This window comes from Cetorhinus maximus, chromosome 1 (genome assembly GCF_964194155.1).
Source record: "Cetorhinus maximus chromosome 1, sCetMax3.hap1.1, whole genome shotgun sequence".
NCBI classification, from domain to species: domain Eukaryota; kingdom Metazoa; phylum Chordata; class Chondrichthyes; order Lamniformes; family Cetorhinidae; genus Cetorhinus; species Cetorhinus maximus.
In genome coordinates this window covers 85,788,003-85,805,259 of record NC_135879.1, presented here as the reverse complement: position 1 = coordinate 85,805,259, position 17,257 = coordinate 85,788,003, and the positions used below count along the sequence as shown (strand labels likewise).

The 17,257-nt window shown below is 44.2% G+C and overlaps 1 protein-coding gene across 3 annotated transcripts in view; it reads right to left on the bottom strand.

Moving 5' to 3' along the window:
- Window positions 1-17,257, bottom strand: part of LOC144681530 (synaptopodin-2-like) — a 156,017-nt gene that overhangs the window by 52,942 nt on the left and 85,818 nt on the right. For all 3 annotated transcript variants that reach the window (XM_078543189.1, XM_078543197.1, XM_078543180.1), the window contains exon 2: window positions 15,218-15,369. In XM_078543189.1, the coding sequence (XP_078399315.1) occupies window positions 15,218-15,369 (152 nt within the window). The remainder of the gene's footprint in view (window positions 1-15,217; window positions 15,370-17,257) is intronic.

Sequence of the window (17,257 nt, the reverse complement as noted above, 5' to 3'; positions counted from 1 at the left end):
TTGCTTTTTCCCACCTTCCCCTCACCATTACCTTACTCTTGCACGTTTCTCCTTACATATAGCCAAGAGGTGTAACCTGACCAAGTGGTGGAGGAACAGCAAGAAGACAATGATGATGAAAACATAGCACTCTCACTTAATTTCACAACTCAAATACTGATGTTTTGCATACCTTAGCAAATAGATTAGAAGTGACACATGCACATGGTGAGATATTGAACACAAATAGTCTGCAGCTAAGGCTAGGGTTGCGGGGGTGGGGGGCGTGGGGGTGGGGGGGGGTGGGTGCGCGGTGTGGGGGGGCGGTCATGGGGGGGGGGTGCGCGGTGTGGGGGGGTTGTTGGGTGGGAGGTGGGGCAGGGATAGCTCAGGTGCCAACTTGCTGGAAGGTGAGGGTGCACAGAAGTTTTGCTGCTATGGACTCAAATGAACACCTTAATAGGGAAAACTACAGAAGAATGCTAATGGATATGCACAACAGGATGCTTGGCGCATTGGGAATCCTACCAGAAAGCCTGTGGTCAATGTTAAGGAACATGGAGAAGTCCAGTCCACATCCACTCCATCACAGGAGTGGTGGTCATCTCCTTTTGCAGACTTGTAGACCCAACCATGATGCAGTATCTGATGGCTGATGTTGCAGCTTCCATTGCAGTACAAGCAGCATCTACCCAATGTTTGAGTGCTTCAGTGGAAGTTCAAACTGCTGTCATGCAAGGTCAGGCTGGTGCCATCATGGCTGTGGGTTACAGTTTGAAAAGGGATTCTGCCAGCAGATTATTAGAATTGCTGAGGTGCTGCCCCTGGAAGTGGCATGTGGCTTCATGAAGCACAAACCTGATATTCTCTCTCAGGAAGACAACATTCATCCTTGTACCCCTGTCACTCCTCCAGTGTCCTTTCTGTTGTCTATCAGCCAGCCAGGCACAGACCAAGATGGCACAGTCTGCTGCTGAACCTTTGAGACCCAGAGCTGCTTCTTCCCTCAGCTCTGTTGCAGCCTCTGAATTAGCAATGCATAGGTGCACTAATATGGGAAAAGGCACATGCAAAACAGGCACGAAGGGAATGCACAAGGACAATTGGTTGACTTCTGTATGCAATGTGGCATTATTTCATTTATAAATGTTGTTTGGAATGTTGATATTGACTTTTATTTTAGCATTGTGGCCAAGCAGGCACTGTGATAGTCACTGTATGGTGTGGGACTGTTGGTGAATGCGAAATTCAAGTTGTAGTTGCTGGTATTGCACTCGGGTGAGTGATGGAACCTTGACAGTAAGAGCTTGTCTAAGTTGCCTCCTCCCTTCCTTATGCTCCTGCTCCTCAGCTGCTCATGTATAGCTGGTGGCAAGGACTTCCCCTCATGATAGCAAGGTTGCACAACATGCGACAGTCCACCATGAATCTAACACCCGCTCTACCAAACACTGTAGGGTTCCTCCATAGCGTTCCAGGCAACGGAAACATTGGTTCAGCATATCAATGATCTACTCTATTACATTTCGTGTGGAAGCATTGTTTCCATGTTGTGCACATATGCCAAAGCCCTGAGTCATGCCATCTATTGCTTGCCCTTGTCATCCAATAGCTATCCTTTGGTTTGCCATGGTGGCACAAATATAGATGGTGCAGCAGACTGTGGCAGAATGAAGGCATCACGAATTATGCCAGGATACTGAGCTTTGACCTTAATGATTCGCTGGCTATGGTAACACATCAGCTGGATGTTGAGGAAGTTTTTTTTTAGTCATTCATTTATTGCCCATCCCTAATTGCCCTTGCTTAGAGGACATTTAAGAGTCAACCACATTACTGCAGATCTGGAGTCACATATAGGCCAGACCAGGTAAGGACGGCAGATTTCCTTCCCTAAAGGGCATTAGTGAACCAGATGGGTTCTTACAACAATGATTTCATGGTCATCATTAGACTTTTAATTCCATATTTTTATTGAACTCAAATTCCACCATCTGCTGTGGCGGAATTCATACCCGGGTCCCCAAAGCATTAGCCTGGGGTCTCTGGATTACACAATCCAGTGACAGTACCACTATGCTACCGCCTCCCCTTCATTTCCAGCATAGGGCACAGTTAGCATGCAGCACCCACAAAGCAATATGCAAGCTGTTAATGGCACCTTGCACCCCAGGGAAGTCTTTAATCCTAGCAAAGCCTTGTGCTCACTCTGCTTGCTTAATCAGTTCTTATTGAATAGACAACCCCAGTGACCTCCCTTACGGACCAAAACTGCAAAGTGTTGCGAATATCTCCAGCTTCAATCTGGAAGGAGTCAGATGAATAAATAGTCACCTTCAAAGCCACTGACAATACAGTACTTTCTGCTTTGCGGTTGCAATTGTGGCTGCAACAGGTAGCAGATTTCAGTGAGGATTTCTCACACATTGTTTCTCACTGAGCTTCTGGTAGGAGAATTACTTCCTGAACACCCTGGACATACATGATCTCCTACTGAGAACCCTTCTCCCCCTTCTTCTACTTCCTCTTCCTTGTCCTGTTCTGCGTGCCCTCTGTTCATCCTCCAAGTCACCCCGTATTCCAAGGGGACTGTCCACTTGTACACCCATGGCTGTGAGCACTTGATTTGTGCAGAAGCCTTGAGGTCAGCAAAATTCCTTCAGCATCTGCCATATCACTCCCTGTAGGCTTCTGCAACTTGAAGCAACTATTATAAGCAGTGAACACTTGTAGAATTCTAACAACAATCAGAAGAAATCAACTAGCAAACAACCTGCAACTAGTTGAAAATGCTTTAAACAGAAATGGTGGGGGAAGGGTCCTTCCTGCTGCTGACCATGTGTTCAACTGCCCGAAGTTATGAAAGGGCACTAGGTGGAACTTTAAGTTTTAAAATGGCATTGCTAGTGTTCAATTAGTGTTGCATGCTGATTGACTTCATAATCTGTCTGCTCTGCGGGCATTCATTATGTGACCATGCACACTAACACTTTTGCCAATATGGCGTACAGCCTGATTCTCAGACACAGATACTCTTTTGGAGTTCTAAGGGGACTCCCAGCATCCCAAAAAGTGCTAATGAGCCCAAAATCTTGCCCAACATTTATTGTAGCAAGGAAAAGCCACGGGGTGGATTTCAGTTTGATATCAATGGAAATTAAAATCAGGTGGTTTCTGGAATTTCCACCTGAACTGCAAGCTGAAAATGTACCTGAATTTTGAACCATTCTGTTCAATAGAACAGGATTTCTATTGAATTTTGGTACTATGGAAGTTGTTTAAATGTAATGATTCAGCAGCTGCAGAGACTTGGTTTAAGTTGTTACTATAATTTCTCAAGTTTTTACCTGTGGGGAGGTGAAGGTGTAGTGGTATTGTGGCTGGACTAATAATCCAGAGACCCAGGGTCATCCCGGGGATGGGGGTTCAAATCCTACCATGGCAGATTGTAGATTTTGAATTCAATAAAAATCTGGAATTAAAGGTAAAAATTAACCAGGTGGGGTTTTACCTATCTGGTTCACTAAGGGAAGGAAATCTGATATCTCTACCTGTGGGTCTAGACCCACAGCAATGTGGTTGACTCTTAAATGCCCTCTGATTAGGGATGGGCAACAAATGCCTAGCCAATGATGTCCACACCCCATGAATGAATTTTTAAAAAGTTAATCGTGGATGGCACCATGATCCAAATCTGCATCTAGTCAGAATATTTAAAGATTTCGAATCTTGTCGTGCTTAGGGAATGTAAAAAATGCAGAAAGCTTTGTCTGCATAAGTTTCTGATCAGCATGTGTAACCTTTTGAGACTCGAATTTATCATGCAATGGTAGAAGATTGTATTTAGACTGGTGACATAGAAAGGAAGCGCACCAATCAGCAGTTGTCTGTACAAACTATCAAGTAACGAGTTTCTAATCTAATTACCTAAATATACATTGAAGATATAGAAACCAGGGGGCTAAAATTGCACCTGTGGAGCACTACTGAGTCAGGCATTCAAAATGATGAAAAGCTCTGGAAGACACCATTCAAATTTCCAGCTGCTTTATAGCCCAACCAAACCAAAGTTAATTAAATGTTAAAGAAAATGCAAGCAATCAACAAGTCAATTAAATTGTGAGAAAGGATGTTAAAAGGTCAAACCTAGAACTCCCACAGCCATTAAATTAATCTTTGAAGGCATTTTAATAGTGTTAACACATAAGCAATCATAAATGCCTTAACTGGAAGTGACACATGCCACATAAATATGTATTACATTATAGGTTAAGCCTTAATGCGTTAATGAATAGGAATTCTGTGGTATTAGCACAATAGTACTGCAACTAGTTCTTTAAGTAGTTAATATTCCTATAACAGTAAATGTTTTTGCAAATTTATTATGCAAAAGTGCATTTTCTGAGATTTAATCAATTCAAAACATTCCAGTAGTACATTATGAACAACTATAATGGAGAATTAATTGAACTTTGTTACTGCTAGACATGAAGAAAGAATAAATTATCATCCAGATTCTTAATGCATCTTAAGCTATTCAATTATGATTTCAATCACTAATTATTTAATGCTCTGCAACTCTAGCGACTGAAAGGAAGAGCAACAATTAGCAACTGTCTGTGAAGATAGTCAAGTAACACGTCTCTAATCTCTTGACTCCTGAATATTAATTGAAAATATTAGGGTAAATGTGTAAGACTGTGCTCCTGGCATAAAGAATTGGGTGGGGAAGCCTAATGCCTGATTCATAACAGCTCTCCCTGCACCTCCCCACTCCCCTACCCAAAATTCACCAGAAAGTCACGGACACATACTGCAAATCAAGCACACCGATCTCCCTATCAAATACTCTGGTCTGTACTCCCATTGGGGAAGACACTGTGACAGGAGAAAGCCAACAAGGATGACTAGTTTTAAGAATAGAAAAGACACGTGTTCTTCTGGAGCAAAATAGGTGGAGCTTTCCTTCCTGATCCAGAAGCGCTTGATGCTAATGCTGGGTGTGAAAAGTGTCAAATATCCTTTCCTAATATTGACACCTTTTACCGTGACAAGCAGAAAAGCTCTACCCTTGCTAAAATGTGTAACATAACGTATCTGGTTTTCTAAGTGTGCTAGTGTCCTTCATCCTCAACTTTCTACTATCAATCATGACTGACTCACTGTCACATGGTCTTCTGTAGCTCAGAGAGTGAGATGATCTGGCCCATAAATCATTTAACTGCTATTAATGCAACTTTGTCATAGGCTGCCAGGAAGTGTAATTTGAATCAGATGAGCTGAATGATGCCATTCCTTCCCTGTCCCTGTGAGTTGGAATGACTTGTTTCCACATGGCACATGGTTCTCCATCTAGTGGCTGGATTGGGAACTAAATATGCTCCCACAACCCTGGAAGTGAATGATTTGCAGATGGACAAACTGGTTCCATAGATGAGAAATTGGATATACCTGATTTTGGGTGCAAGGGTCAAGATTTGCAACTTGCCTGTGCCCATTCCAATTGAGGTGGGCAAGATGTGATGCTAATTGGTGCACCTCCAATGCTGCTGTCTGTTCCTGAATATTACTGGTGAACTTTGCACACAGCAGGAGGCCAGGGTACTGTTGTTTGCAGACAACATGGTGCATTCAGTCTGTTTTCCTTAAAGGCAGGCTGAATCTTAAAGGGAAGTAGCACAAAAAAATTGCTGAAATGTAAATTATTGGAAAGTGAACACCAGGGCAGAGAGAGGGACCCATTAGTGATGGATGTGGCGCTGGAGACAATAGTGGTGCAGGTGGGCAAGAGGAAAAAGGCCATGTCTTACTTCAGAGCAGGAGACCCTCAAGGACCACCCTCAGAAGACAGAGGGAGCAGGTAGCCAGGATAGTCAATTCCTGGAGTCTAGAACCGAGGACTTGCCAGCATTGCCACAAGACGTCTAATGACCTCATGCAGGCGCTCAAGGTCAGTGAATGCAACGTCACAAGACATCTACCTACCACACCACCATCGTCTCACACTGCTCAATGCACCACACCCAGATCACTCACCCAGTAGCAGTCCCTGGTATTTGGGAGTCACTCCTAACATCCAGATACTCCACCTCACCCTCACACACCTACGATTGTGACCAGCCTCACGCCCATCTCTCATTACCTCCATGTAACTCCAGATATTTAGCTTTGACAGGCACATCACCCAAACACAATGCTTCACAACAACTGACATTCTGCTTTCTCACAGGACACGATGGTGCAAAATAGAAGGGAGCAGAACCGAGCTGGTGGAAGACAAGAACACCTGCATCTCCTGAGCCCTATGGAGGAGGTGGTTCTCTGCATCATGGGGGCAGTTGCGATGGGACCTATGGCATCAGTGATGCTGCAGACACTGAGAATGATGGCATGTCGCTGCTTCATGCCCCTTCTCAATTCCCAGCACACCCTCATCTTGTTACCTGGCATGCTGATCAAGCTGTTGATGGTATGCCTATGGACCTGTTGCTTCCCACCCAACCCCACTTACCTCACTTCAACCTTCCCCCCTGAGTTCCTGCTTTCATACACCCAAGAACTACTGCCTGACCAGCTACAGAAGCCCAAGGAGGGGAAATGAGAGGAACAGTACAACATTGATAAAGAGGTCAAATCCTCTCTGGCCACAGGTGAGGTGCCAGAGGACTGCTAATGTTGTCCCATTATTAAAAAAGGGAGGAAGGGATAGACCAGGAAATTACAGGACAGTCAGTCTAACCTCAGTGGTGGGGAAGTTACTAGAAAGAATTCTGAGGGACAGAATATATCTGCACTCGGAGAGACACTGATTAATCAGGGATAGTCATCATGGATTTGTTAAGGGAAGGTCATGTTTGACAAATTTGATCGAATTTTTTGAGGAGGTAACTAGGGGTGTTGATGAGGGTAATGCATTTGATGTGGTCTACATGGACTTTAGCAAGGCTTTTGATAAGGTCCCTCATGGCAAACCTTTCAAGAAAGTAAGAGCCCATGGGATCCAAGGCAAAGTGGCACACACTGGATCCAAAATTGGCTAAGAGGCAGGAAGCAGAGGGTGATGGTAGGGGGATATTTCTGTGACTGGAAGTCTGTTTCCAGAGTGGTTCTGCAGGGCTCGGTGCTGGGGCCCTTGATATTTGTGCTGTACATAAATGATTTGGACTTAAATGTAAGGGGTACGATCAAGTTGTTCGTGGATAACACGAAAATTGGTAGGGTGGTAAATAGTGAGGAGGATAGCCGTAAACTACAGGAGGATATCAATGGACTAATCAGGTGGGCAGAGCAGTAGCAAATGGAATTCAACCCGGAAAGTGTGAGGTAATGCACTTGAGGAGGGCTAACAAGGTAAGGGATTACACTATGAATGGTAGGACCATGGAAAGTACTGAAGATCAGAGGGACTTCGGTGTGCATTTCCATATGTCCCTGAAGGTAGCAGGGCAGGTAGATAAGGTGGTTAAGAAGACATATGGGATACAAGAACAGGGATGTTGTTCTAGAACTGTATAAAATGCTGGTTAGGCCATAACTGGAGTACTGCGTGCAGTTCTGGTCACCACATTGTAGGAAGGATGTGATTGCACTGGAGAGGGTGCAGAGGAGATTTACCAGGATGCTGCCTGGGCTGGAGGGTCTGAGGTACGAGGAAAGATTGGATAGACTGGGGTTATTTTCCTTGGAGCAGCAAAGGTTGAGAGGGGACCTGATAGAAGTGCATAAGATTATGAGAGGCATAGATAGGGTGGATAGGAAGGCAACTTTTCCATTAGTAGAGGTGTCAATATCCAGGAGGCATTGTTTTAAGGTAAGAGGTAGAAGGCTAAGAGGGGAGTTGAGGAGAAATTTTTTCACCCATCGGATGGTGGGAGTCTGGAACTCACTGCCTGAAATGGTGGTTGAGTCAGAAACTCGCATAATATTTAAGAAGTATTTAGATATTCACTTGCATTGCCATAGCTTCCAGGGCTATGGGCCAAGAGCTGGAAAATGGGATTAGTGTAGTCAGATCTTTGTTGACCAGCACAGCCACAATGGGTCGAATGGCTTCCTTCTGTGCTGTAGACGTCTATGAGTCTATGAGGTCCCATCACTTGATCTAACATTCACAGCCACCAACTCAGATGTTGGCACTGCACATACCTTGGAGGCTCGAATAGAGTTGGGATCAGCAATGTAGTGAGTCATGTGATCTTGAGAGGGCTGCAGCCACACCAGGGATAAAAGATGATTCATTTGCGAGCTAAACGGGGTATGAGGTGAGATCATCCTATAGGATGAAATAGGAACAGGAGTAAGCCATTCGGCCCATCAAGCCTGCTCTGCCATTCATGGTTGATCTGATTTTGGCCTTAATTTCACATTCCTCCCTGCAATCATAATCCTTGACATTTTTGTGGAACAAAAATCTATCTAACTCAGCCTTCAATACATTCAATGACCCAACTTCCACTGCTCTCTGAGGAAGAGAATTCTAAAGGCCAACAGCCCTCTGTGAGAAGAAATTCCTCCTCATCTCAGTTTTAAATGGGAGACCATCATTTTCAAATTGTGGCCCCCTAATTCTTGATTCCCCCATGAGGGGAAGCATCCTCTTAGCATCTACCTTGTCGAGCCCCCTCTGAACACAATATGTTTCAATAAGATCACTTCTCATTCTTCTAATGAGTATAGGCCCAGCCTGCACAACCTATCCTCATAAAACAACCCCTTCATCCCAGGAAACAACCTTGTGAACTTTTTCCGAACTGCCTCCAATGCAAGTATATCCCTGCTTAAGTAGGGTGACCTAAACTGTACACAGTACTCTAGATGTGGGCTTATCAATGCTCTGCACAGTTGTAGCAAGACTTTTCTACTTTTACACTCCATGTCCCCTGCAGTAAAGGCCAACATTCCATTTGCCTTCCTAATTTCTTGCTGTACCTGTATGCTTAACTTTTTGTGATAGGCCGCCTAGATCCCTGTGTTCCACAGCATTCTGCAGTCTCTCCCCATTTAAATAATATTATGCTTTTATATTCTACCTGCCAATGTGGGCAAACTCACATTTTCCCATATTATACCCCATCTGCTAAATTTTTGCCCACTCACTTAACCTATCTATATCTTTCGCAGGCTCTTTATATCTTAATCACACCTTGCTTTTCTACTTATCTTTCTATCATCAGTAAATTTGGCTACAATACAGTCAGTTCCCTCGTCCAAGTCACTTTTTTATTCATTCATGGGATGTGACCATCGTTGGCTAGGCCACAATTTATTGCCATCCCTAATTGCCCCTGAGAAGGTGGTGGTGAGCTGCCTTCTTGAACCGCTGCAGTCCATGTGGTGTAGGTACACCCACAGTGCTGTTAGAGAGGGAGTTCCATGGTTTTGAGCCAGCAACAGTGAAGGAACGGTGATATATTTCCAAGTCAGGATGGTGAGTGGTCTAGAGGGGTACTTCCAAGTGGTGGCATTCCCATGTGCCTGCTGCCCTTGTCCTTCTAGCGGTCACGGGTTTGGAAGGTGCTATCTAAGGAGCCTTGGTGAGTTCCTGCACTGCAACTTGTATACACTGCTGCCACTCAGTGGTGGAGGGAGCGAATGTTTGTGAATGGGGTGCCAATCAAGTGGGCTGCTTTGTCCTGGATGGTGTCAAACTTCTTGAGTGTTGTTGGAGCTGCACTCATCCAGGCAAGTGGGGAGTATTCCATCACATTCCTTTCTTGTAATTTGTAGATGGTGAACAGGTTTTGGGGAGTCAGGAGGTGAGTTACTCACCACAGAATTACTAGCCTCCAACCTGCTCTTGTAGCCACAGTATTTATACGGCTAGTCCAGTTCAGTTTCTGATCAATGGTAACCCCCAGGATGTTGATAGTGGGGAATTCAGGATGGTAATGCCATTGGATGTCAAGAGGCGATGATCAGGTTCTCTCTTGTTGGAGATGGTCATTTCCTGGCACTTCTGTGGTGCAAATGTTACTTGTCACTTGTCAGCCAAAGCCTGGATATTGTTCAGGTCTTCCTGTATTTGGACATGGACTACATCCGTATCTGAGGAGTCGCCAATGGTGCTGAACATTGTGCAATCATTAGTGAACATCCCCACTTCTGACCTTATGATGGAAGGAAGGTCATTGATGAAGCAACTGAAGATGGTTGGACCTAGGGCACTATCATGAGGAACTCCTGCACTGATGTCCTGGAACTGAGATGATTGACCTCTAACAATCACAACCATCTTCCTTTGTGCTAGGTATGACTCCAACCAATGGAGAGTTTTCCCCTGATTTCCATTGACACCAGTTTTGCTAGGGCTCCCTGATGTCACACTTAGTCAAATGCTGCCTTAATGTCAAGGACAGTCACTCTCACCTCACCTCTGAGTTCAGTTCTTTTGTCCATGTTTGAACCAAGGCTGTGATGATGTCAGGAGCTGAGTGTCCCTGAAGAAACCCAAACTGAGCGTCATTGAGCAGGTTGTTGCTAAGCATGTGCCACTTGATAGCACTGTGTTGGGTGGTAATTGGCCGGTTTGGATTTGACCTGCTTTTTGTGTACAGGACATACCTGGGCAATTTTCCACATTGCTGGGTAGATGTCAGTGTTGTAGCTATACTGGAACAGCTTGGCTAGGGGTGTGGCAAGTTCTGAAGCACAAGTCTTCAGTACTATTGCCGGGATATTGTCAGGACCCATAGCCTTTGCAGTATCCAGCACCTTCAGCCACTTCTTTATATCACGTGGAGTGAATTGAATTGACTGAAGACAGGCATCTGTGATGCTGGGGGCCTCTGGAAGAGGCCGAGATAGATCATCCACTCGGCACTTCTGCCTGAAGATTGTGGCAAATGCTTCATTAATACAGATCTTAAAAGTTGAGTACCTAGCACTATCACTGTAGCACTCCATTCATTAGAGTATTGATTTACAAGACTTCCCCATCTAGAGACACATGAGACAGACAAAGCATATGCCTATGTCTTTTCCCATAGCTTGTTGTTCCTGGAACAGGTTACTAGCCTGAAGCTATGACTTGAGGGATGCTATTCTGCATCAAGCATGGCTGAGCAAGAGCCTCTCTAGTTCTTACCGCCTGTCATAGGCATGTTGGAAAGTCTTTCATATTGATAATCAACATGTTTGGCCAGTAATGAATGTACCTTCCATCGTCATCAAGTCCTGGAGTGGGACTCGAACCAGGGGCTTCTTGGTCAGAGGCAGGGATGCTATCCAATGTGCGCCAAGACCTCCATTTGTTACAATTTGTCAATCTGAAAATGATCCATTTATCCCCACTCTCTGTTTCCTGTTAGTTAGCCAGTCTTCTAACTGTGTTAGTATATCACTCGTAACACCATGAACTCTTATCTTGTGAAGTAACTTTTTATGTGGCACCTTATCAAATGTCTTTTGGAAATGCAAATGCTCTACATCTATTGGTAACCCTTTACATTTGTCAAACATGATTTCCCTTTCACAAAACCATGTTGACCCTGCTTGAATCTATTATGATTTTCTAAATGCCTTGCTACTACCTCCTTAATAATTAATTTGAGCATTTTCCCAAAGAGATTTTTTAATCCAATTGGCCTTTAGGCTCCTTGCTTTTTGTCTCCCTCTTTTCTGGTGTAGAGCTGTTACATTTGCAGTTTTCAAACATGGATGCTGGACCCCATGAAGTCTCATGGCATCAGGTCAAACATGGGCAAGGAAACCTCCTGCTGATTACCAGGTACCACCCACCCCTCCCCCCTCCCCTCAGCTGATGAATCAGTACTCCTCCATGTTGAATACCACTTGGAGGAAGCACTGAGGGTAACAAGGGCATAGAATTTACTCTGGGTGGGGGATTGCAAAGTCCATCACCCAGAGTGGCTTGGTAGCAGCACTGTGGACCGAGCTGGCCAATTCTTAAAGGGCATAACTGCTATACTCGGTCTGCGGCAGGTGGTGAGGGAATCAACAAGAGGAAAAAGCATACTTGACATTATCCTCACCAGCCTGCCAGCTGCAGATGCAGCTGACCATGACAGAATCAACAGGAGTAACCACCGCACAGTCGTTGTGGAGACAAAGTCCTGTCTTCACGTTGAGGATACCTTCCATCATGTTGTGTGGCACTACCACTGTCCTAACTGGGATAGATTGCAAACAGATCTAGCAATTCAAGAATGGGCAACCATGGGGCACTGTGGGCCATCAGCAGCAGCAGATGTATAGTCAACCAGATCCTGTAACCTCACTCTAGCATTACCATCAAGCCAGTGGATCAATCCTGGTTCAATGAAGAGTGCAGGAGGGGATGCCAGGAGCAGCACTAGGTATACCTAAAAATGAGGTGTCAACATGGTGAAGCTACTATACAGGACTACTTGCATGCCAAACAGCAAAAGCAGCAAGTGATAGACAGAATTAAGTGATTCCACAATCAGTGGATCAGATCTAAACTCTGCAGTGCTGCCACATCCAGTCATGAATGGTGGTGGACAATTAAACAACTCACTGGAGGAGGATTCTCCACAAATATCCCCATCCTCAATGATGGAGGAGCCCAGCACATCAGTGCAAAAGATAAAGCTGAAGCATTTGCAACAACCTTCAGCCAGAAGTGCCCAGTGAATGATCCATCTCAGCGTTCTCTGGAGGTCCTCAGTGTCACAGATGCCAGTCTTCAGCCAATTCTATTCACTCCATGTAATATCAAGAAATAGTTGAAGGCACTGGATACTGCAAAGGCTATAGGCCCTGACAACATCCCGGCAATAGTACTGAAGATTTGTGCTCCAGAACTTGCAGTGCCCCTAGCCAAGCTGTTCCAGTAGAGCTACAACACTGGCATCTACTCGGCAAAGAGGAAAATTGCTCAGGTGTGTCCTGTACACAAAAAGCAGGACAAATCCAACCTGGCCAATTATTGCCCTAGCAGTCTACTTTCGATTATCAGTAAAGTGATGGAAGCGGTCATTAACAGTGCTATCAATCAGCACTTGCTTAGCAATAACCTGCTCAATGATGCTCAGTTTGAATTCCACCAGGTTCACTCAGCTCTTGATCTCATTACAGCCTTGGTTCAAACATGGACAAAAGAGCCCAACTGCAGAGATGAGGTGAGAGTGACTGCCCTTTGAATCAAGGTAGCACTTGACCGAGTATGGTATCAAGGAGCCTTAGCAATACTGGAGTCAATGGAAATCAGTGGGAAAACACTCCACTGGTTGGAGTCATGCTGAGCACAAAGGAAGATGGTTGTTGTCATTGGAGGTCAATCATCTCAGGTCCAGGACATCACTGTAGGGGTTCCTTAGGATAGTGCCCTAGGTCCAACTATCTTCAGCTGCTTCACCAATGACCTTCCTTCCACCATAAGGTCAGGAGTGGGTATTTTCATTAATGATTGTACAATATTCAGCACCATTAGCAACTCCTCAAATACTGAAGTAGTCCATGTCCAGATGAAGCAAGACCTGGACAATATCCAGGCTTTGGCTGACAGGTGGCAAGTAACATTTGCACCACACAAGTGTCAGGCAATGACCATCTCCAACAAAGGGGAATCTAACCATCAGCCCCTGACATTCAATGGCATTGCCATTGCTAAATCCCCCACTATCAACATCCTGTAGGTTACCATTGAATAAAAATTGAACTGGGCTAGCCGTATAAATACATGGCTACATGAGCAGGTCAGAGGCGAGTAAATCACCTCCTGACTCCCCAAAGCCTGTCCACCATCTACAAGGCACAAGTCAGGAGTGTGATGGAATGCTCTCCACTTGCCTGGATGAGCGCAGCTCCAACAACATTCATGAAGCTTGACACCATCCAGGACAAAGCAGCCCACTTGATTGGCACCCCATCCACAAGCATTCACTCCCTCCACCTGCGACACATAGTAGCAGCAGTGTATACCATCTACAGGATGCATGACAGAATTTTACCAAGTCTCCGTAGATAGCACCTTCTAAACCCACGACCGTTACATCTAGAAGGACAAGGGCAGCAGAAACATGGGAACACCAACACATGTAAGTCCCCCTCCAAGCCACTCACCATCCTGACTTGGAAATATATCGACGTTCCTTCACTGTCGCTGGGTCTGGACAGTGCCTTCCTAACAGCATTGTAGGTGTACCCACACCACGGGGACGCAGCGGGTTCAAGAAGGCAGCTCATCACCACCTTCTAATGGGTAATTAGGGATGGGCAATAAATGCTGGCCTAGCCAGTGAATGAATAATCCACATCCCATGAATGAATAAGAGATAGGAGAGCGCTGAATGGGCATGCATACCAAATGCTGGGTTCATTGACTGGCTGCCTGATAGCCTCCTGTGACTGTTAAAGAGCATGGATGAGTCCGACTCTGACTTTGTAAATGAAATGCTGCAGAGCTTGACTTCTCCTCAGCCGCTGCTCCATCTCCCTGTCATGCTGCAGAGCCAGAGACACTGGCATTACTGCCCCCATTACTGTTCCTGCCATTATGTGGGCATGTCTCCTACTCCTCTGCCATTCTTGTGAGAATGAGGCAACACTCTCCAGCAAATGCAGGAACTCCCCAAAAACACTCCAGACTACCTCCAGACACTTTACAATAGAAAATGTTCCAAAATTTACTTTACCAGCAACCAGGATGGATAGCCCTTTAAATAACACACCTTGCCCACTTCTATTTCCTTGACTAAACAACGCAGACTCTGCCTGGACAGTTGTTACCCAAATTCGGGATCCTGGCATTACATCAGTTGGTTGGTTTGTGTGGTGACCCTATAGCACCAAATCAACATCATTCAGGTCCTGCGTGCACCCATATTTTTGCAGAATGGAAACACAGGAATTGGCTGATGGTGTGTCGTGCCTCTGGGAGATGGAGGTCGGCATCTAATAGCGCTACGCTCCTGAATTTCACAACCATAATCCTCTATTTGAGATTATAATCTTCAACCACGTGAGTATGCAAAAATGTTTGAATCCTAGCATCTACAGTACATTAGTGATATACAGAAAAGCACAACTACTTCGTTATTAAAAGTCTGATTATCGTAAGGAAAGCTCAATAATAACATAAATAACCGTTCCACATAAATAAGACATTGTCTTGTTAGTGGTTCAGATGCGTGACCAAATCAAAGTACCTTTGTTTCACTTCCTTATTTTGATGTTGAATTCTATCATTGTAGAACATAAATAATATAAATGCTAATAAATGAACGGGCTTGTTGATTTTCAACATAAATGGTTCTACCTTTTAATGAGGATTTGCAGAGTTTCACTGGTTCCGTCTATTAGCTGCATGGCTTCGGAATGGGTTAATTCTGAACAAGGTTTATTGTTGATCGAGATAAGTTCATCTCCCTCACATAATCCAGCTCTGCAGGCTTTACTCTTCTTCCGAACCTAGAAACACGACAGACACACACAAAACAGATCTAACTAGAAAAATGTACAATTTTAACGTTACATTGGAATCAATCAAAGCACTGAAGGCCTAATCAAAAGGGTAAAGGTAGATCTTTACACATATTGCCATTTTTAATATAATTCTGGAAATGTCTTGTAAAATGTAAATCTTTTTAATGAGTAACAGTGGATCACAGATTTAAGGATTTTTGAATGTATCATGAAGTGTGTGAATCTCTGCAGAATTCTCTGCTCTGTAGTTTATGCCTTTTTTCCAGGATATTTGCAGTTCTTCCATCAAAGTTATGGCGAGTGAGCTGGAAAGCTCAGGCATAGGATTCACCCCTATGTGCTCAAACCCTGGATTTAGACCTGAGTAATCTCATTAAATAATTTATCTTGGCAGTTGTGGCTTGGCAACGTAACTCACCAAGTAATCTTAATCTTAATGTATCAGTGCAGCTGTACATTGGTGTCCCACCAGTAACATGCAAAACCTGCTGCATTTGGTTCGATCAGGTACACTTGTGTTTTACATCATAAAAGAAAGCCACATATCCAGGTAAAGATGAGAAATAAGAATCTGTTAAGCACTGAATAGAGATCAAAAAATTGGGGGAGAATATTCACATAGATTTTCCCAATTTCCCAATCTCCCACTGTAACTGCAATGGTAAATGAGCAGAAACAATGAAGAAACGGTGTAAATATTCACATTTAATCATTTACAATGTCTTTCCAGGAACCCTGCCAGCTTTTTGCCAAATTAACTGGGAGATCAAGAGAAGACTCGCAGAATTCCAGGGGATTATCTCAACATAATAATAGGGCATACGCACATATTATGAGTCATAAGTTTCTGGTAAGATGTTTGTGTTTATTTATCTTATTTAGAAGCTCCTAATGGTGTCATGCATCATTCTACCACACTATTATTTTATCTTATTCGGGTATGTTTTTGTTAATAAATTACTTTATCTCCAGTAATTTGGAAGGATAAACAAAAATGTGCCTAGAACGTATGGGGGTTTCTCCAGTCACTCAGTCATACTTTTGTTAGAACCCCCGAGCGACATAGTGTAAGTATCTAAAACAGCTGTTTTGGCTGTTTTTCCTGATTTCCACCGCTAGGTCTGGTTTGATCATCCTAAAACAACATTTCACCTCCCTCTCCTCATTCAAATTATTCCAATAAGGACATCTCCAGGCTCCTCTATTTAAAGACAAACCCTTCTCTGGCACTCGTTCTCAGCTCACTCATCATCATCCGGCAACATTGAATGTGAGGGATTCATGAACATTTTCATCTGCATGGGTGAGATCGTCTCCACAGCTGCTCCAGCTGCCTACTACCTCTTTTCTTCAGCTGCCCTGGATTCACCCCATCTTCAGGACTCCATAAGTCCAGTTTTGATCCCTCTCATATCTTATTTTCATCAGGGATAGAGCTGTAGCGTGATTGAAATTCCTTTTAAAAATTTACTATGTGGCATGTTGCTGGTCTGGCCTGCTCCTTTTCTGGTTCAAGCTGTGAAAATAGGTGGCCAAGGCTCTTACCAGAAGTAGGCAGGAGCTTCATTAACTTATATCTCTCAGCATACATTGGACATCAATGCTATTTTAGTTTAGCACCAGCTGCACTTAAAGGGACGACTGTTAAACAATCAGAATCGAGTGGTTTTATGGATTTTCATAGGACCCAGAGGATATGAATGGTCATCCCAGCCCCATAAAATTCTTTCTGGTCACTGTAAGATATTCTTCACCCTGCCCCTGTACCCCCCAGCCACTCATCTGTTCCTTCCCTTTAAGTTGAAACAGCATCACCTGTCTTATAAGTTACCTGTCAGCACTGGAAATATATAAGCAGGTCACCTGGCAGATT